Genomic DNA, 22,358 nt, shown 5'->3' on the forward strand with positions numbered 1-22,358 from the left:
CCGAACCAGAATTTTGCTACTAAATTCAAAGCCTGTTCCATGTTTCGTTTTTAGTTCTTGAATTCACTCTCAGTTCCTGAACCCTGATTCAGAATTTTTTGTTCTTGTTAGATAAATAAATGTTGGCAAAAAGTACTCAACACTTGTAAAATCGGATAAATTCCGAAAATCGGTTCTTTATAGAACCATTAAAATATTCCCAAAGGATTATGCGAAGTTTTCCTCTACTGAGTATGAAAATCCTCATAAAAAGCAAAACACTATAATATTGTCTGTTGTATTTTTTACTCTCATTTGTTCCGTATTATTCAATTGTATGTTTGTCGTCAATCAGTCGTACTTTAGTAGCGACGCAGTAAATGTTGCAAACGTCAAACCATCGACTAATGCGAGTGTTTATCTATATTCGGAAATGTGATAGACCTACGTCAGTTTTAATAGCATTCACGTCCTTGTACGTAACATCACCCATCGCGATTTTCTGCTCTTTGCATCTTTACCTTAAATGATAGTTTGAAATTTTCTACACTCATAACTAAGTTCAAATCTGCCATATTTTCTTATGGCGTTTTCGTTTTTAATTTGCACTACACCGGTGCAGTGCTACACTGAGGCATGAATAAACGAACAAAAATGACGAAAACATAAACAGTAACCATTGACTACAATAAACGATTCCATTGCACAGAGCTACACCAAACTTTTGATGAGTGCTACACCAGTGGTATCGGTGCAGAAAAAGTGTAGCACTGGTGTGGTGCAATTGGTAAAAACGAACGGTTTCAGTGCAGCTTTCGCTACACCAGTGTAGTGCAATTTAAAAACGAAAACGACATTAGTTTATAACAGAATATTACATCCATTAACATGCATATTTAAATTTTGTGTCAATTTTGCTGTTTAATTCAGATCAAAGAGCTATATCAACATGCTTTTGAATGTAAATTTTTAGTAAGTTGCTACGCTACTTTAAGAGCAAATTCACCAGCTAGAAGTTCTATATGGAAGCTTGGGATACGTTTGTTCCAGTTTCTGTAATAGAACAGAAACTGGAACAAACGTATCCCCAGCAAGCCGTTCTAGTTTTATTTATTCGACCAGTTCTTTTGTCAAATTTAAAACTGGTCTACGATGCCGTTGTATTTTTTGTATATTTGAAACACGAGTAAAACACTGCTGGGGCTGCCAGTTTTTCTTGTTATAAAATCCAGATTTAAATTTTGTATCTGACATAAATTATGCATCTAGAACTAAAACACTACTGAATATGCCCTAAGGCGCATCGATTGAGACTCAAATGACATCAGTTTTGTTGTTGTGAGTAATATACTGGACCATTCTGCATTCACAAAATTTGTTTGCAACAAATATTGGACCATGTTTTGATGAATTGAAGAGGAGTTTTCTTATTACATGCTTGATTGATTGACTAATGCTAATGAGTAAATTACCTAATTCTCCTCGGCGAACGACCACAATTAGGTTAAAACCGGGGTTAAATAAACGATTTAAAAATAGCAAATATTCTACAGATTTATGCTTGATTCTACATTCCCCAACGCTCGCTATTAGTAACGTGCAAATGTCATATATTGCACAGGCGCAGACATTAGCTCTCGCGAGTATCGATACTAAAGTTTACATGTTTTTATTGTGGACTAGACTAACGTTTCCGCACTTGTGATAGCAGTTGCTCTCTTCCATTGTGTCGGTGACTGTCATGATGTTCAACTCGTCTTAGTCCCCGCCACCGGAACTATAGTGCATCGCGTATATCAACCTGCAAAAAGTGAAAAACATGGCGCCCGAAGGTAGACTGCCAACTTTCCAGCAATTCCATTACCCGTAAAGCTTGATATAGATGAAACCGTTTTCAATAGCTATAATAAAAGATAATCGTGGTCAACGCAATCGTGCTCTATCTCTCTTAGTATTGCTGCCGAGCCAGTTTGTTCTGTAACACAGTACTGCTGATCAGAATATCAGTGATTTCATTGTCACCTCGGTAGTTTTGCTTTGCTGCTTTTGTCGTCATTTAGTGTAATATTGCAAGCAAACAAGTGGTTAATAACAGCTCAATAATTAGCATGTTACGAAACAGTGAATGATGAATGTGAAATGCAAAAATCCTGTCCTCCAATTTCCATCGTTCTAGACGAAGATAATACCTCTGCCATACAATAGAAAAAATCGATTATCAAGAAGAAAAATGTAACATGTAAAAGTCGGAGCGAATGTGTGATCACTAGACCGGGCGCTAAACTAAACATATTGTGTTACTATTTTCGGAAAAGCCACGGGTTACAACCAGGAACAGGTCCACGATGAATGCAGACCGAAGCAAACGACAATATCGTTCCGGAAACAACCTGTTCAGCGATGATGAGCTGGAATTATCATCGGTAAGTGACGGTAGACGCATACACCCCAGTAGTGCCAATGAATAGTTCTAGATAGCTTTCACTGCAGAACCACCCACAGTGGTGATAAATCACTCAGTGAATCATCTTGGGCTCTCAGGTCGAAAACAATATTAGATCCAGAAGGGTGTGCGATTATTGAACGTTTGTATGCTCTAACCGATTTATTTTTCGCGTCACGTATAGTCCTCGTGACATTTAATTAAATGATTTGCATGCAAACAGTATACAGTTTGTTCCAGCCAGGAGCATTCCTTGTGCATCGAATTCTTTTCATTACTTATATAGTTGAGCTTTGCAACAATAATTACTATGTAAAATTACGGGGATCTGTCAATCAGCTTTGCATTTGTTTGTTATTATTCTTATCATGTCACTTTTCCAACCGCAGCTTCAACCTATGATGGTCGTTCACTGGAGATTTTTACATCTAGTTAGTTCTTCTTTCGCTGAATAAGTCCATGCACCGATAGTATCAAAAAATATAAATTCACCGAGTGTGCAAATTCTCACATCACATAATCCGCCCAAATTAGTTTATTAAATTTTATTCCGATTTACATTTGTTGATCCCAACTAAACTTCTCAATAATTAATCTTGAGCCCAGATTAAGAATGGGTTAGCAACTGGATCTTAAATAAATGGACAAATGCCACAGTGCATGTATTTTTTGCGTAAAGGGTGTTTCGATCAAAAATTGGTCTAATGACAATGTGAGTAAATCGGTTGAGCTTTTTATTAAAAATCAAATCTTATTTTTTTAAAGTTCAATACATGCAAAATGAAACAAAAAATGCAAACCTTCTTTTTAGCACTGAAAATATGTAACAGATTTCGATACTTTGTTACCGAAATTTTAACAGCTTCAAGTTTGGTGACAATTTCAGTTAGAATTCGTTTACCGAACATGCCAATTCGAAAATAGACAATCTATTGAAACTTCCGAACATTGCAGTAACAAGAAGTGACACCCTGACGATCTCTCTACTGCAGTAAACTTCACACTCTGACACACACAACGTTCGCTGACGTACCGAACCGGCAGCATACAGTTCTTCAATCGATTCTCTTCAAATCAAAGCTCAGTTTAACCACCGTCAGTTGGTCTCTTGAAGTAACAAAATATCTCTTTCAATATTGTGAGAGCGGCCTTTAAACAAGGTTTATGTAAACATTCGAATTGGTTCAAGATAATAGATGAAAGACAAACCAGGTAGCTGAAATATCAGTTACAGAATACACATAAATTAGTAGTTTCCTCTATCAGTTTAATACTTGACTCCATTTATAATTCTATTCATTCGAACTTGCTCACTACCAACAGCAAAGACAATAAAACAGCTTGGAACTTGAAACTAAGCAAACAAAACTTCAAGTGACTAGGTACGATTATTCAACTGAAGATGAATTCTCGGAGCTTCACTTGAAAATGGCAGCAAAAGTCATATGAATTTGTATCGATATGCTGACGGTTAGTGGCCATCAATTTCTTTTTCATCTGATATCATTCGATCGAAAATGAATTTTTACCGCACTAGAGCTGGCAGCATCTTCTCCGATTTTCATGAAACTTTCTGGACATGTAGACTAGATCACAGGTGACAGAAAACCAAAAATAGATATTTTTATTCATATGAAACATTCAAGCTTTCCAATTGCGCAAGAAACCAAGAATCGCAGTTCAAAGTTTGAAAATTTTTGAATGAGAAACTCAAGAATTTTTTTATGTAATACAAATATTGATGCCACTATGAGTGTGTCGTCCCTTTCAGACGTAGGTCACACGGGTCTTTGCTGTCAACTCGATTATGGCTTTTTGGTGCCAGCCACGGTAGCTAAGAAGGGTCCACAGGTCATTTTCAACTTGATCGATCCATCTTACCCGATGCGTGTCTTTTCTTCTTGTTATACCGGTCGGATCATCGTATCATCGGATCGGGTTATTCTCTGACATACCCTGCCCACCGTATCCGCCCGACTATGGTCGTTTGGACGAGGGTTGGTCCTCCCAACAACTGATGCAGTTCATGCTCTATTCACTTTCTCCACTTCCCATCTTCCATCCGTATTCCGCCGTAAGTGGTTCGCAACACCTTCCGTTAAAAACTCCCACTGCAAGTTGATCCTTCCCAAGTATTGTCCAGGACTCGTGTCTAATCAGTCTCCTTGTTGGGACGGCAAGTTCCAAATATTGAGGGAGCAAAAAAAATATCATGAATGAATGAATGAAAACAAAATCGAACTTGTGGTAAACCAAATATACTATATATCAATTTGGATCACGCTTTGCGATTCACGAGGGACATCACAGTAAAGTGCGGTGGCACAAAAGGTTACAAATACACAATTTTTTTAATGCACAAATGCACAGCTTTTCTAATCAGTACACTGAACCAAACAACACCAAATATGGGGGACGGATATAGTGTGATGGGTAAGTCGATGCCCGCCTGGGTTCGATTCCCAACCCCGCACAATGACGCGAATGACCTTAAGGTTAAAACCTCTATAATCGAAACAAAATAAAACAAAAAATATATGGAATATTTTTTCGATATACACTGCACGAGCTTTTTAAATACATCTTAAAATCGCAATTTGATAGTAAATCGGAAGAGAACACATTGTTTTATAAAAATCCCTATTTACATAAATGTGTGTGAAATGTGCACGCAAAACTAAACAGATTAATCTTAATGCTAATTCCAGAATTTTACCAACATTTCCGGATTAAGTATTACAATTTCTTGATTTGAAAAATTAATCCATTTGCATTCATGTTTACTGTGATAATGAATACGGTTCCAGTGATATAAATACACAATATCAGGTTGTTTAATAAATAAATAAATGCTTCAAAACAAAATAATTTAGTATACAAAAAAACGTAACTTGTAATTCACCTCAACGAGAGCTATCAATTAAAGTAAAAGTAATAAGTATAATTTATTCTTATGATTACTGTATTGCACTTATCATACTATTTATTAATTTTTTTAGAGCTCAACAAACTTTCTATTTGTCGAATTTTTGAACGGTTCGTCTGTTGAGTGAAATTCAACTAGATTTTAGATTTATATCGTTTATTTAACCGGCTTTAACCTAATTATGGTCGTTCGCCGGAAAAAATCAACTACTTTTTAGAAAATAAATGTCGAAATTTCAAATTTTGACTAAAAGTTTAAACTATTCACAAAACAGTTCACAGCAAGGGGAAGATCGCTTAGTATATGTACTTTTATTCATAGACAATTTATAAAAATGACCATTCTCTTTTACATTCTAACTTTCCCTGAGAGAAAAGATAATGTGCAGATAATTTAAGTTCAATGTCATGTATGCAAAAATATCACAATCAAAGTAACTTGTAAAACACCGTTCATTTCATTTTAATTTTGTTGATATATTCTATATATCAGAAGTGATCTGCCAAGCGTTGCCCTCACAGGCTATAAGTTTCGTTTTTTTCAATACTATTCATAACATTCATGAGCAAAGTTGAATACTACTTTATAACTCTTGAAAGTGTATAATAGGTCTAAAAAAGTGTAATTCCACATTATTTTAATTTTATCATGCAAAATATTTTTAAATATTCCAATAGCCAAACTATTGGTGAGGTGTGGCCCTGTGATAAAATTTTTGGAGGGGCAAAAAGTGCCTTGCCCCCCCTCCCCCATAGTTGCCGCGCCAAAGTAGGTTACTCTACTAGCGAAATATTTTGATTGTGTATTCTCCATGACGTGCAAAATGGAATTAAAAGCAAACAAATCTGCATTGAATAGTGAACATATTCCACTAAAAGACTCGTTAGAAAAGCTAAATGAGCCAAACAAGGAGCAAGATGAAGTGTGCTAGAATGGTTTCAAACAAAGCGTGTCAAAAATTCGGACAACTGTTCCAAAAGGCATGACTAAAGTTGTGAACCATTTCGCGGTTAATTTTAACTTGTGGTTAAAATCTGACACTCGAGCGGTTATTTTGATGCTGTCAAAAATAACTCTGCTCGAAAGCATGGTTATTATTGACAGATCGATGGTTATTTTCCTACACTGAAAAAAAATCTTGCAAAGAACATTCTAACATAAATTCCTTGTTTAAAATTATTTCCAGTGCAAAATAAACCCAAATTACTTTCCATCCGTCAAACTTTGAAATGGGCCCCAGTTTTAATTAAATATAACTACCCGACACAAAATAACCGTTCAAGTGTCAGATTTCAACCAAAAGTTGACATTAACTGCGAAATGGTTCACAGCCTAAATAGCTATTCAATATTTTTAACAGAAAAATCTCCATTTACAATCACCTGATCGATCCCGGGTGGGTGAAGAACTCTTTCGACGTGGTATTATTGCTTTTCCAGAAAAATTCAACGTCGAAATAAACGTGTTATTCAAAACCACTCCGGTGCACGATTGTCATCTGCATACATTTGGCTTGAATCCAAATTTTTAGGCTTATTGGTTCGATTTTGCTGTCAACGTTTGCAGAGGCAGCGTTGATGCTTTACTTCCATTAGGCCGAACCAACGCAATAAAATCGTTTTGTAGGAATATGATCTGTTCGCACTCCGTTGTACCTAATCATAAATTTATGGAATAAACATAGCTTAAGGGAGATACTCTATGAAAAATCGATTTTTCGTTTATTGTTTCAGTCGATAGATAAGGAAACAGAGGTATTTTGACCATTTCAAATATTTTGGCCCACCTAACAAACTTTATGGATTTATTCGATGTTAAGTAATCCATGTTTGCATCAATTTGAAGTTAATCACATTAAATTACCAATTACGGAAGGGGTTTTCAAAGATATTACAATATTTGGTGGAAATTTTTACAAAGTGGACCAAAATAATATCAATCCTAAAGTGAGCTGAAATACATCTGTTACACTATGTTGTCTAAGAACATAATATCATAGTTTCAAATCCATACTTTGAATATTTTTGGTGATACTGTTTTTTGATTTTGTTCGTATCTGAGGTTTACGCACTTGAGCCAAGCCTCTGGATCAGTTTTATACATTATTTGTATGTATCATATTTTAATTTAGGAAGATATTGTGTGAACGGTAAGTTGACTGTTTTAAAGCCAGTTCGGGGGGATGCTCGATATTTCGGATAGGTTCGGATAGTAAATGGCAAACGACCTTTGCCGGTTCGGATAGTAAATGATAAACGGCCTTTAATTTCTGACATAACAGAGACTCGGATGATTCGTATCGCTAAGATGCCTAAGTTCGATTCCTTTGGTAGAAGGTAAAAGTTTAGATACGAGAAACCTTCTGCTTACTTAAATGACCCTTGTCATTTGTCTCACTTTTCCGTGAAGATACATCATTACTCTTCCTTTAGTACTGTGGCTCTATAATTTCATATTCTTCTCTTTTCATAATCTCTAGTTAGTTTAATATCGTTAAAAACCGAAAAAGTTAAAATTACTGACTGACCAGAAGTCATTAATAAAAACTTTTTTAATCCCCCTAGTGGTGTAATGATGTCTTTCTCATGTTACTTATGTTTTCAAAAACATCACTAGAAGATTCTGTCAAGATTTTTTTTTCAAACTTGAATAAAATCAAAAATTTTCTTTAGTATAAACTACCGACACCTTTTCAATTTGTAAACACCAAACCTCCATTTACGAACCTTATATATGTATGTATGTATGCTTACATACTCACTCGTTTGCGTATATGTGTATATATTTATACATATAAATGATCGCTTTTACTTCACCAATATTTATATGTATTAAGAAATACAAATCTTTGCACACATGCGTACGTAACGTACGTAATACATATATACTTATGAACAACTGAATGCAAAAGTCGGATAAGTTCAACTTAGTTTGGAAAACCCGTTTAAGTATTTTTGAATGGGAAAACCGGATAAAAACATTGAGAGCAAAAACCGGACATGAACTTTGCAATGCAAGAATCGTTTAAAGACATCTTTTTTGCAAGAACCGGACAGAAAAACTTTGAATGCAAAAACCGGACAAAAACTTAACCGCTTCTTCCAAAACAAATGTATTTATCCGGTTTTTGCATTCAAAATTTTTACCGACTGTCGCAGTGGACGAAGCATAGTTTGCTTGTTTGTTACGGGGAACTTGATCTAGGCTGCGTTCCCACAGCGGTAGTTTGTAAAAACTTTGAATGCAAAAACCGGATAAATACATTTGTTTTGAAAGAACCGGTTAAGTTTTTGTCCGGTTTTTGCATTCAAAGTTTCTCTATCCGGTTCTTGCAAAAAAGATATCTTTAAACGATTCTTGCATTGCATTCAAAAATACTTAAACGGGTTTTTTAAACTAAATTGTACTTATCCGATTTTTGCCTTCAGCCGTTCATATATAAGTTACATAAGTGAAGGTTTTGTTGTATGTCAAGTTAATATAGATTTAAATGGGGCTACCCTGCACGCTATACATAATTGAACAAAGCACGCTGTGTGCTAGGCGGGTGCGTTTTCTTCTTTTTCCGTACCAGGAGGTACCGATTTTGCATCATTGTGTATGACAGTTTGAAAGCCCAAACCGGAAGTCGGATCTGGATGAAATTGCACAGTATCTTTTAAGAAACTGAGAGCCTAAATTTGAATCATGATTTGTGAAAATCGGTTGTGAGTTCCGTTTTGGGAGCTTTTTTTTCACTATTACCGATGCGTTCCGAAGCGGAAACCGGGCACTAGAAGTCCCAAAATAGATTTACATATCCAACAAATAAGAAGGTCTGCAAACTAGATGAATTTATCAGCAATTTTATAAAAAAATGCACTTCGTTTTGCCATCACTTGTGAAAAAATATTCATAAAATTGAAAATTTTTACTAATCGCACTGTAATACTGGAACCGGATGTAGGATCTGAAAAAAAAATTTAAAAGAATTTTAAGACCTTTCATTTGCATTTTAGACGAGTATAGAAGAGAAACCATGATCGAAAATTGATTATATCTTCTTGTGCTTTAGACGGAACTGGAACGTCATGATGAGGACCTTTCACCAACAACGGCAACAACAGACCATCTGTGTGGTATTAAGCCGCAAACGTCGCAAGTCGCGCTCTCATTTGCATTTCTACAACAAAATCCTAAAACTGAATTAAGAACCTGGATTCTGGTCCACCTATATTTTGAACACTAATTCTAAGTTTAAAAATAAGTTTCAGAATTCAGCTTTAGAATTTAGTTCCACACACTTAAATTTTTTAGCTGAGTCTCGGCAAAAAAATGCCGAGATTCGCACAGCCGAGTAATCAGCAATCATCTCGGCAAAAATAAAATAACTGAGCGTCTCGGCACCCTCAAATTTGACAAACGTCAAATATTTCCGAAATCGCCAGCATAAGATTTACTGTTTGCTCAGTGAAACGTTCGCTGAATATTCGGCAATCCAATAAAGCGAAAAAATGAAAAAAACAAATTACCGAATCATCAGTAATTAAAAATCTAGTCAATCAATTTTGTTTGTAATTTCTAAACATTATAAACACACCATTCAGGATCAAAAATTCATTTTATTAACACTTAAAGGAGGCTTACAAATTTGTTGCCAGTAGTGCTTAAAGCCTCTACCTTTAAACATGTAGCCAGTGTTGGTGATTGCCGAAAATTTCACAGAAGCTGCTATATTGCTATCTATATTGTATACAACATTTTCAATCCGGTAGAAGATGCTACAAGAACTCGAATCTCTCAATGCATGAACCGCGAGAGAATTTTTCTACATTCCTTCTCTCCACTTCATACTCTGAGTATTTCATGGCCCTTAAAAAAATTACAGTCTGATAATGATCGTTGCTGTGTGGAATTTCCCAAGAGAGGATCGCAAGTTGACAATTATCGCAGAAAATCGAGTCGATGATTCAGCTTGATGATTCTCATTCTAGGTTGCAATATTTCAAAACCCTTGTGTGGAGCATTCACAGACATTTTCATAGACACCACTAATACAAAGGTTAATTGCACATAGTTAGAATAAGCGGCAATAGTGAAATGATTCAATCGCAATTATCAACTGCCTGTATAGAATCGGATCGCGAAACGAGAATAAGCGACCGTTTGTTGCTTCAGAGAAGATCCCCACAGCGGCGTGCCAACCTTTGATTCTCAGAAATGTCATCGAGAGAAATTCGCTCTCGCACTGGTGTCTATTCTATGTTAAATGAGCCATGCGGGGTTTTTATTGTTGCGATGATTTCCAACTCTCTTTGAAGGCACTGATTCAATCGTTGAAGAGTTGCCAGCGAACGTTCTTTGATACGATAAAAGCCATCCTTGCATGTAGCATAATAAAAAGCGGCGTTTCCGGATGCGGCCACCTTGAGTCGAGCTGGAAATATGAAAATAAAAATAAATATACAAAAATTTTCAATATTTAATGATGCATATACGGTATTGTTCAAAAAATAAACTTACTTTGATCTATTGAATTTGTCCATGCATTGGGTTATTTTTTCTCATATCCCCCAAAGTTTTGTCTCGAGGACTCTTTGAGCCCCGTGTTGGGTGTTTTTTCCTTATAATGTGATCTGATAAAGTCACTTTTTATAAAGCGAAACATGTCACTATATTTATTCAATATTTTTACTTGCAAGTGGTTCCACGTTTCTTCGAAGATTATCCATTTTTTCACTCGAGAAATTCATCAGAAAATAATCGCGCAATGCGTAGCGAAAATGTAACGTGGCAATAAATGACAGCTGTCGTGCTGAATCTCGGCAACAGCTAGCGCATATTCCGAAATCTCGGCAAACGTCTCTGCTGATGTCGGCATATCTGTTGTTTACTGATAAATTCAGCAAGCGATTATGCCAAATTTCGACAAAGTGAAGCATTTTACCGAAATATCAGTGAATGCATTTAACGAAGTTCAGAAACATGCGTATTGATTACTGAGCAATCAGCAAATTTAGGTGTAGCTGATCAGTTTCGGCATTTTATTATGCCGAGCTCAAGAAATGGTTTTAAGTGTGCAGATTACAGATTTAGAAATTAAAACTCTGACTGGAACTGAACCCTATTTTTTAATTACTGATCAACTTACTTTACACTCGGAATTTGAATCCAGAAGTCGGATTTATAGGGTTTCATAATCGTTGAACTAAATTCTTGAAATCAAGAATTCAAATTCCGAACCCAAATTTTGAAACTGAATTCTGAGCCTGTTACTTTTTTCGAACTGAGGCTGTAAACCATTTTGCGATTATTTTAACTTTTGGTTAAAATCTGACACTCGAGCATTTGATTTGATGTTGTCAAAAATAACCCTGCTCGAGAGCATGGTTATTTTTGACAGATCGATGGTTATTTTCCGACACTGAAAAAAATCTTGCAATGAAAATTTTAATATTAATTCTTTAGTTGAAATTATTTCCAGTGGAAAATAAACCCCAATAGCTTTCCGTCCGTCAAATTTTGAAAGTGGCCGCAGTTTTAGTTAAATTTAACTACTCGACACAGAATAACAGCCCAAGTGTCAGATTTCAACCAAAAGTTAAGATTAACCGCGAAATGGTTCACAGCCTTAGTTTCAATTTCTGAAATCGGCACAGAAAAAAAATTATGAATTTTACAAGTGACATAATTCAACAAACGATACAATTCATAACTACTTAACTTTTCAAATAACGCAATGTTCTTCTCGTACAGAATTCTACAGGCTCCGAATGTAATTTGCACTCGGCTACCAAGTGCTGCTGTATTGGTTTATATGTATCTATTATTCATCAAGCAGATATAGGCTTCGGTGATTCAGTCGATTAACTGACGTGCTTTGTGATCTGATAGTTTTTGGTTCAAGTCGCGCTGTTGCTGTCGATCTTATGTTTTTTATTTCATTCGATTTTAAACCATGTAACAATTTTACATGTTCTTGAATAAAAATTTGTGTGAAATACGACGCTCCATTTATGTACATAAAATGTAAAATCACATGATTTATTCGAACTGTGTAACATGTCAGTTTTATTCGTATTCATTTCCTCCAGTTATGGCTGTAATCATTACCCACCCATTTTTTCTTCGTTTATCTATTAATAGCTAATTAAAGAGATTTTTTTAAATTTTTATGTAGTAACAGCATGCACCGTAAAACTCATTGATTTCCCGAGTTATTCCGATGCGGTAGTACCATAGATTATCGATTCACAGCAATTATTTACGAAAATGAGTTCACAGATACTAACCGCAGACTGAAAGAGAATTTTTAAATTCTATCGCGGAAAAGACAGGTATTTGTGAAATTTCAATAGTTGAAGCATTTCAATAGTTGAAGCAAGTGAATATAATTTGTGCTAATCAGTTGATCCACGTTGGTGGCCTCTTCTGGCAGGAAAGCAGAAACCGAATGGATATATTTTGGCTAGGATTTCTCCTTTTGGACTTCACACAGTATTCATACTTTATGATGATAGGTAATCCCAGTAGTCCCCAAGCTTCTCGTGTTAAACGACAATACTAATAGGACTAGGAATTGCAAAAATCTGTTTTCCACAATTTTGGAACTCGATAATAATCATATATATTTGTCACCCTGTGTAGTGTTTGTTTATTCAACCAAGCAAGGGTTTTAAGTTTTATTCAATGTTTTGTTAGAAGCGGATTTTAATAAGAATTATTGTGAAACCTTTAAGATTCAAATAAATGTATGCAAACAGTCTGAGCTCTTAATATTCGGTTTGAGCCACAACATAACATGAGCGACGATACACAGTAAAGACCTTAGTATTCAGCCACGAACAAGTTCGAGTAGATATATAATGAAAAAGTTTACCGAGCTGTGAAGCGAATGGTACAGCAATAGTACTTATACGGATTAAAATCCGTGTCATATTTACAAAAGAGACTGGGAAAAAGCGGAATTGAGAAAAAGTGATAGCTGTGGGACATACTCTGCATGAATCCTGACATAACTGCAGGATCAAAATGATTAACACGAAGTATATGGATGAGGTGTTATGCATGTATATAACGGTGGATAAAAAGAATCGTAGGTTCGGTAAACATTCTTTTGAGAGTCTAGAAAAAAGAACATTGCTTTAATGTGTGTCGTTTCCCTATTTGTGAAGCAACATTCTGCGTCATGAGGTAGGATGAAATTCAGTGGTTTTCACCCGGATGATGATGAAAAAAAACTCACTGGTTCATGAATTACTGAACAAATTTTCTAATATACACATTTATATTTCGATTTGAATAAAATAAAAAGTATCCATTTTTTAACTATTCTTCACTTAATTTTGAGTTGCTTTGAATGTTTCGTTTTATTTGCTCTATCCTTTGTTACAAGGAGCTAAACCACTCGACAACGATAGTTTCTTTCAATAAGCAAGAATTAAGAAAATCGCATTCTACTTTGAAATGAGTCAATAAAACTTAACATTTGATTAAATATAACTTACTTTTGATTACACATAACTTTCTTCTCAGTATATATTACCATGCGTCATATGTAATCTATTTAGAGCCCTTCACCGTCAATTAGGTTACTGATCAAAACACCGAACTTGGAATGAAAGTACATCCAATTCTGTTTTTGCACACTCTTTTTACCATGGATAGTAAATAGCTTTCCCGGTTTCTCTTATTAGCACAATAATTGAGCTCACAAAGCTTAAATCAATATACTTAATAAAAATCGTCATTCAGGGATTTTAGTACCTTATGGGTAGTCGGTTTATGCATAGTGCACATCACTATTTACGCTTCATCTTAGACCTATCAGTTCATCAACAGTTAGAAACAAAAATTAGAAACCTTTCCGACAGTTTTGCGAAAAATTATCGAAATTTCTAATAAGAGTGAATAATCAATTTTGTATTCTAATGCAATAAAATATCTTTGTTCTCGTTTTTGTTGTTGGATAGCAATGAATTTAATAAATAAATTACGATCGGGAACATTATGCAAAATCAGCACTTCCAATGGCCCTTAATGTTATCTAAAGAACTAAACCGATTGCATCTTTCCAAATCTGAGATAAGTCATCATCTACTTAGTGCAAATCTAGAATAATTTGATTAGCTTCGTGCACTTTTCGCAGTGCGAAATTCGCACCAAACGAATGCGAACTAAGCCACCATTTGACTACTTTGCGCTCGAGAAAAATGCCGAACAGTGTTTAATATCGTTTACAGTGTTTAATATCGTAGAGAATTCCACAATTTGGTCATTCAGAATGTTAGAAATACGAATGAAAAGCCGGGTGAATGATGTCACAGACATAACTGAAGGACGTGAATACGAACTAAAACTAGAATCATTCGTATTAGTTGATTGTGTGAATTTCGCAACTTTTACTGCTTCGCTTCCAGAGTTGTAACAATGCATTTATACTACACACTTAAAACCGATTCTCTAGCTCGGCATAATGAAATGCCGAATTAGATCGGCAACACGAAATTTTACTGATTGTTCAGGGATTCACATGCTTATTGCCGAAATTCGTTATTGTATAGTTCTGATATCTCGGTAAAACGCTTTTTATTGCCGAAGTTTGGCATAATATGTTCTGAACTTGTCCGTAAGCCACAAATTTACCGAAATCATCAAATCCGTTTGCCGAGATTTCGAACAGTGTGTTAGCTTTTACTGATATTCGACGCGATACTTGTCATATAGTGTCAACTATCGATTTTGTACAGCACCAGACGTCGCCATTTCTCATGGAGCTGAAAAATATTTACGAATTTGGCGAATGAAAGAGATTTCAGTATTACGTGAAAAGCTAAGTGGAATCAAAATGTTCTTTTTATATATATATTTGAATATTTGTTAATTTTTTTTTTGTTTAATATTTATTAAGTTTTGCCCATTCTTCCATATGGCTAATTTTGAAAAGGCGCCCCATAGTAAAGTAAGTCGTATTCACGACAAAAGAAAATATATGATTTTTTGAAAATATTAGACCCTACGGGCTCCCTTGAGTATTACATTGTTTCCATTGATTTTATAAACAAAACATTTTAAACGCGTTTTTCTCGAGAGCAGGTTTTGAACTTTCTACATATAAAAAACCAGACCCCAACGTTTTTTTTCGTTGTTTGTTACTTTGGGGAGGTTTTACAGGTTTTACAAAATAGCGATTTTTTTCGTGAAAAATTGCAGTTTTCACTTTGAACAATCACCAAAAATTCAATAAAATAAAAAAAAAATCAAACAGAAACGTTGGGGTCTAGAAAAACTTCTACTCTAACTATGCTGCTTTGATTTGTTGACTTCTGAATAGTCTGATACAGCGGACATCGCAAATCGTGATTTTTAAGAAGCGTCCTCAAAAATACCTCTTCACCGACTCATTTCTCAATATTGATCCACGAAAATATTACAAAATGTTTTTCGAATTGTGCTTTTTATTATGCAAAGCATTTGATTTTTTTTTGTTGTTGAACGATAACTCTGAAAAATATCGCAAAAATGAGAATTTTTTTTATCATTTAGACCCTACCAACCAAATCAACCATGCCAAAACGACGAGGTTATCATTGTAAGTCCATTTAAAGTTCCCTCTGTCTAATAATCAAACCTCCACTAATATTTATAGAACTATCAGTGATGAGTTGAAAAAACCTGTTTTAATTCACCTAGTGGTGTAATGATGCTATCGCTAATATGAGAAATTGATGCAATATCAAAATAGCCAAATAAATTGGTATGGCCATCAGTTAATAAGACCAAAATATAGGGAGTACAAATTAGTTCGGTCCGTTTTCAAAAGATGGCTGTTATGAATATTGAACAGTAACAGTTCAGTTCCTATTGCTTCGAGTTTAACAAAAAACCTTGTTTTTCACTGTTAATTATGAGCAATTTTGTGTTCACTAAGCAGAATTTGCGGAATGTTTTAGTTTTCTGTTTTTTTTGGAAGAAAAGTGCAGTTGAAGCGCATCAAATGGTTGTGGATGTTTATGGTGATAATGCTCCAACTGATAAATCACGTAGATGAGCTTGCAGAATCATTGGAAGTGACTCAGTTTCGGTACGATTAAAATCCATGGGAATGATTCAAAAGCAAGGCAGTTGGGTCCTTATGAACTGAAACCGACAGACATTGAAAGGCGAATTTTCACTGGATCAGGGTCATTTCGCCGAAAGCCGTTTCACCGAAAGCCATTTCGCTACCGCTACATTTGCTTGTTGGATACTCTGATGAAGTCACCAAGTTTTCTTGGGAATTTCGTTTTGAAGATTATGAAATAAAAATAAAATAAAAGAGAACATAAAATAATCATTCAAATCTTTCTGGATTACTTCAAAAGTACTATTGTAGTTCAACAAAACGGGAGTAAACATTATCATTTTTCATTTGTCTTTATTTCAAATCAGTTCCAATCACGATATGAAGACTATCGAAAAGATCGACTAAATGACCCTTTTGGCTAAATAGCATTCGGTGAAATGACATTCGGTGAGATAATCCTTTTGGCAAAACGGTTTTTGGCGCAATGTTGCTCGAATATCAGAAATGCAACGAACGCAAATGATTATCGTTCGCTTCTCTTCGCCTTTGTTCGATAATCTCACTGACTTGTCCAAATATTCGGGTGCGAACGAAGCCGACGCTGCTTCGTTGCTCGCATGAAGATCTATTTCTTGCAGTTGTTATTCGCATTGAACATACCCTCGAATGACTTGACGCGAATGTGGAACGAATATTCGTGCAGCGATCATCGTCAAAACCTAATTCGCAATTATCGTTCGTGCTTTCTTTGAAACAAGCAAATTAAGACGTTTCCCCCTGCATTAGTACCATAGTCTTATGTGTATGTGGCGAACCATATCCCAGCACTCTCCCATTGCTGCTACCTCACGAGATATGATAAACTTATTAGATGAACGCAGTGACGCTATTCGAACCAATTCGAAGGGTAAAGTAAATGAACGAATGACAAACGAATGTATAAAACGAACATGCATGATGTATACCAAGAGCGATGAATGTATTAGTAGTTTCGGGTTCTCTACGATTATTGCTTATTCATTTTCACCCTTCTCTCTTTCGTGCAGTGAATAGTTCAAAGTTATTCGAGACGGGCATGAGTATAGACAGGATATTCGCAGTGAGGATGGGTGAATGAATTAGTTACACGAAGAATATGTGCAACATTGTTTCGGCGAATTGACCCTGATCCGACTTCAACATCCACACCAAAGCAGAGTATTCATGGATCGAAGATCATGTTATTCATTTGGTGGGACCAAAAGAGTGTTGTATACTATGAACTGCTACAACCAGGCGGTACTATAACAGGCAATCTGTATAGGCTGGAATTGATGCGTTTGAGCCGCGCAGAACACCCGAAGTACAAGCAAAGACATGATAAAGTTATTCTCGTGTATGACAACGCTCGGTCTCATGTCGCAAAAGTCGTGAAAAAATATTTGGAAACGCTCGAGTGGGACTTTTTGTCACATTTGCCGTATTCTGCTGACATTGCTCCTTTAGATTTATTTTATGGATGCAGCACGATTTGGCAGGTCATCAGTTCACTTCTTTCGCTGAAATCGGAAATTGGCTTCAAATTTAGATCACCTCAAAAGACGAGACATTTTCTCGAGATGGAATTCGAAAATTGCCTGAGAGATTGTGATGATTTTGATAATTCTTTAAATTCTTTTTATTTTGAAATAAATGCATTTTGGACCCCAAAAAACAGACTGAATTAATTTTCACTCTCAATGTTATGTTAGTAGAAGTGATTTTTTCCATCTTTTTGCGTCGGCATATTGAATCAATGCCTGAAATTTTTAACACGTTTCACTCAGTAATTTCAAAAGCCGAATCTGGTAAATATATATAGGAACAATTTTCAGCGTAGTTTTGTAGAGTTTGAGTGGTCTTTGCATCGTCACCTTAAATGACGGTTTGAATATATTAGCACTCTACACTTAATATTTCCAGAACCGGAAGTCAGATCCGGGTAAAATTTCACAGCAGACCTTACATTTCAATCAAAATTTGTCATAATTGCCTTATGGGTGTCCGAGATAATCGAGAGCACTTTTTTCAATAAGTTGCACATTATACCTCTTCTATCCGGAAGTTGCATTTGGATAAAATTCAAAAGCAGCATAATACCGTTAATTTTAATCTTTAGTTGCGAAAATTGTTATATAATGATCAACACACTATATAGGCTATCGCAATCAGAACAAATTAGCTAAAGTGGTGCGTTTTTGCACATTTATCCCCATTACTCCGAAACCAGAAGATAAATCCAAATAAAACTGAATTAGCAGTATCGTTTAAGTGGCCTCTGAGAAAATCAAGAGCACATTTCACCGCGTTAGTCCGGAACAGGAAGTACGATCCGGATAAAATTTAATAACAGGCTATGGGACTATAAGAGCTTTCATTTGTATCTAAGTTTTCCGAAATCGATCCAGCCATTTCCGAGAAAATCGAGTGCACATTTGGGTTACATACATACAAACGTACATACACTCACATATACATATACAATTTTTAGATCTTGGATGCAACGTTGATTGTTAGTGACTGCATAACCTTTCTCTATGGGAAAGGTAAAAATATTATTCCAAGTGTTATTTTTTTGTAGTTGTACTGAAACTTAGTATTTCATTTTTCTACATCTAGTCTCAGATACTGGAGAAAGTCAAATCGGACCGCATTCCGGCAACCAAACCGGACGAGGATCGTCGCCGGCGAACGATCATCGTTGAAAAAAAGAACGGCTCCTATGGGTTTACTTTGCAGAGCTACGGAATCCACTACAAAAAGGAACAGGAAGTTGAAATGATCACCTACGTGGACTATGTGGAGTACGATGGGCCAGCATATCGGGCCGGAATGCGTGAAGGAGATGTGATTCTGTCCATCAATGGCTACGATATGGAAAAGGCCGAACACAAAACGCTAGTCAACTTCATTAAAAACTGTGATAACCGGATGCGAATGGTGGTCTTGTTCGAGGATTGCTGCAGAAAGGTTACATTGATTGATCAGTAAGCTTCGAAACATATCTAATGTAAGGTCTTACAGGTTGAACTACATCTTAAATATATTCGGCTGCAAGAGCTGTTGAAAAGTAAAATGAATGATCTCGAACGAATTTGTCTACGTGAGCGTGAGTTGTTGGAAGGAAAATGGAAAACGCATAGCTTACCGGCTCGAAAGAAAACCACTGTCGCTAGTGACGATATAGACCCAGGCTCCACAACTGATGTCGAATCGGCCTCTGGTTCATCTTTTTGTCGTCCAGCTGCTTCGACGGAGGACGTTAAAAAACTACTTCGCCAAAAAACGTACATTGTTCCACCACCCGCCCAATTTATGTTGGCCTACCATGTAAGTAGTGATATGGAAAGTTTTTTTTTTATTTGACTGAGAATATTTCTTTTTGCAGTGCCTAGACAGCAACTATCGATACGTGATTCATCCCTCAAACTCAACTGGTGCTAGCGGCACTGCCGACTACTCATCTGGTACTGCCTCTTTTAATACTAGTTGTGCTCAATCGACAGCCAAATTATGCAAGGACCATCAGCATGTTATCCGGGGTTCTTCCCTTGACAATAGTAGTTTAGGTGGTTTAAAACCCGGCAGCGGATCAGCGACCAGTAAACAGTCAAAGTCTACATCGCCAACGAAGAGTCTTCACAATTATGATACCAAAACAACGAAATCCTCATCGCGTCGCCACCTGCATGGACATTCGTGCAATCCGTGTATGGGTCATTTCTTAAGAAGCGGAGATAAAGGCAACAAAACATCCGACAAGGACAATACAAGCTTAGACGCGTACGATCTCGCTAGCCCGTGCTGTGATCCTCAGTGTGTTCCCTCACGGCGTAAATCCAAGCACCACAAAGACCATCATCACAAGCATAAGCATCGCGAGAAAGAGGCGAAGGATTGCGGTAAAGATCGCATCCCTCGTCCCAAGTCTCAGCCACATATCTCACCACAGTCGCAACCCAATTATCTGTATCGCCATAGCAAAGATAAGCACGTAAGTTTCGATGCGTAGTTTTGAGTAGAGTTAGAGTTCATGTTGATACTTTCGTATACTACATATAACGATCCCTCGTTATCGTCTATGGTAATATCTTTTCACACAATCATTTGAGCTTACGACACTGTAACTATCTTAGCTGAATAGTCCTCTTGTTTCGAACCATGATCTATTGTATGTCTGCGTAAGTTTGCGTTAAAGAACTAAGATAAAAGATATCCTCTTTGATCTTACTCGATACTAAAATAGTCTTTTCAATGTCTGAGACTTACTGTCCGGCGAGTGATCTACGATATTTCAAAATGAAGTCTCTTTTTGATTTCATGGTTCGAAGCAATTAAAGTTCTTATTTATAAATTTTTAATCAGTAGTATTGATCTATAAATTCAATTATTGAATGCTAGAATGTATGAATAGCTCACCATCATCAAATTTATTCTCCATAGACTATTATATTTATTTCCGTTTAAAATCCTATCTTCAGGAGCATCACCACACCAAAGCGTATGATCTAAATGCTAGTCTAACCAGTCATTGTAGTCTTCATTCATGCACATCCAGCGAATTCAATCCAGCGGCTGAAAACTCGCCAGCTTCTTACAGTACTTCTATCAGCACCGATACCCTTTATTGGGAACCGCACAGCGAAGCAACGTCTGCTTCGGTCGGTTCGTCCCACAAAAAGCCTCCGACGAGCAATTCCGTAGGTCCAAACCGACCGCACACACATCAACACCATTATTACGTTCAGAAATACGTCAACCCACACACCGGACAGATACAGCCAATAACTATGTACGCCGGTCCACCTGTTCACAAGCCTAAATCGTGGGACAACCTTGCAATGAAAGGAATCGGTGGGTATGGATACGGTTACGGTTATCTAGAAATGGGAAAAGCCAGTGTCCCGGCACAGACTCGTACCCAAACGACAATCACTATTCAACATCGGAATTCAATTCCGAAGAAGAATGGTTATGAGCGTTATTCAGCCTTTGTGGACGTAGAAAACTACGCTCCTCCACCGACTCAGTTCCTACAGGAAACGACTACAACGACAACTACCATTACTACTAAATCAACAGAGAATCTGCTAGGATCATATAACGTATCGGATTCAAGTTTAACTTGTGAATGTTTGGAGGGGCCATCAACAGCAGCTAGTACTGGGGCTGGTAGCGGTGCAAGTACAATGGAAATTCTTCACGACAAATCAGGATACTATTCGAGTTTAGGTGGAAGCGGTACCGGTGGTAAAAAGCAAATGGCTAATTTAACTGAAATCGCACGATTGTAAAAGGCTTTGCATAATCAGTAAGTCCAGGTGCTTTTTAGAATGCTAGTGACATTTTCCAAAGGCAACATACTTCCGTACATACGTCTTTGTAAGTTTTATATTACAGCAAAACATTCCGGAAAAACAGTTAACTTTAGTAAGCCAAAATATTTAGTTAGATTTTCATCAACGACCCGTGTAATCTTTTATGTAAAGGTTATCGTGTCGTCATTGGATTGCAAAAACAAAATAAAAAAAATCGTAACTAGTTCAAGAGCCAAATACTAAACGGAACCATCAAGTTTATACAGTTATAGCATAAGTAGGATGTTACTTAAACATGATTTCTCGTAATAAACGATTCCCGAACTTCGAATCTGCTAGGTTTAGAAAGTATTCTTTTCTGTATGTGTAGCGTATTGGAAGAGATCCACCAAAAAAAATTAACTCCACAGTGGTAATCCAGATCTCGATCATTATTAATCATAGTTTTTGCTGTAATACAATTTATTCAAATGAACATAAATAAAACAAAACATAAGGTCAGATTCAAAGAGTCAAGCATGTCTGCGATAATATATTTGCAGTTTCCACGAAAGGCTTAAAATCCAACAGGAGAGAAGAAAAAGACCCCATTATTGTAAATTTGTAATAATAAAATGGTATTTAGAAAAA

The 22,358-nt window shown here is 36.2% G+C and overlaps 1 protein-coding gene across 1 annotated transcript; it reads left to right on the plus strand.

Annotated features, from left to right (window-relative positions):
• The first annotated feature begins 1,686 nt into the window (after positions 1-1,686).
• Positions 1,687-22,358, plus strand: LOC131435545 (uncharacterized). The gene is made up of 5 exons (XM_058603554.1): positions 1,687-2,402; positions 19,030-19,380; positions 19,435-19,740; positions 19,799-20,404; positions 20,892-22,358. The coding sequence occupies exons 1-5, from the start codon at positions 2,325-2,327 to the stop codon at positions 21,702-21,704; spliced, it is 2,154 nt and encodes a 717-aa protein (XP_058459537.1). The 5' UTR covers positions 1,687-2,324; the 3' UTR covers positions 21,705-22,358.

Source organism: Malaya genurostris, chromosome 3 (genome assembly GCF_030247185.1).
Source record: "Malaya genurostris strain Urasoe2022 chromosome 3, Malgen_1.1, whole genome shotgun sequence".
In the NCBI taxonomy this organism is placed as follows: Eukaryota; Metazoa; Arthropoda; class Insecta; order Diptera; family Culicidae; genus Malaya; species Malaya genurostris.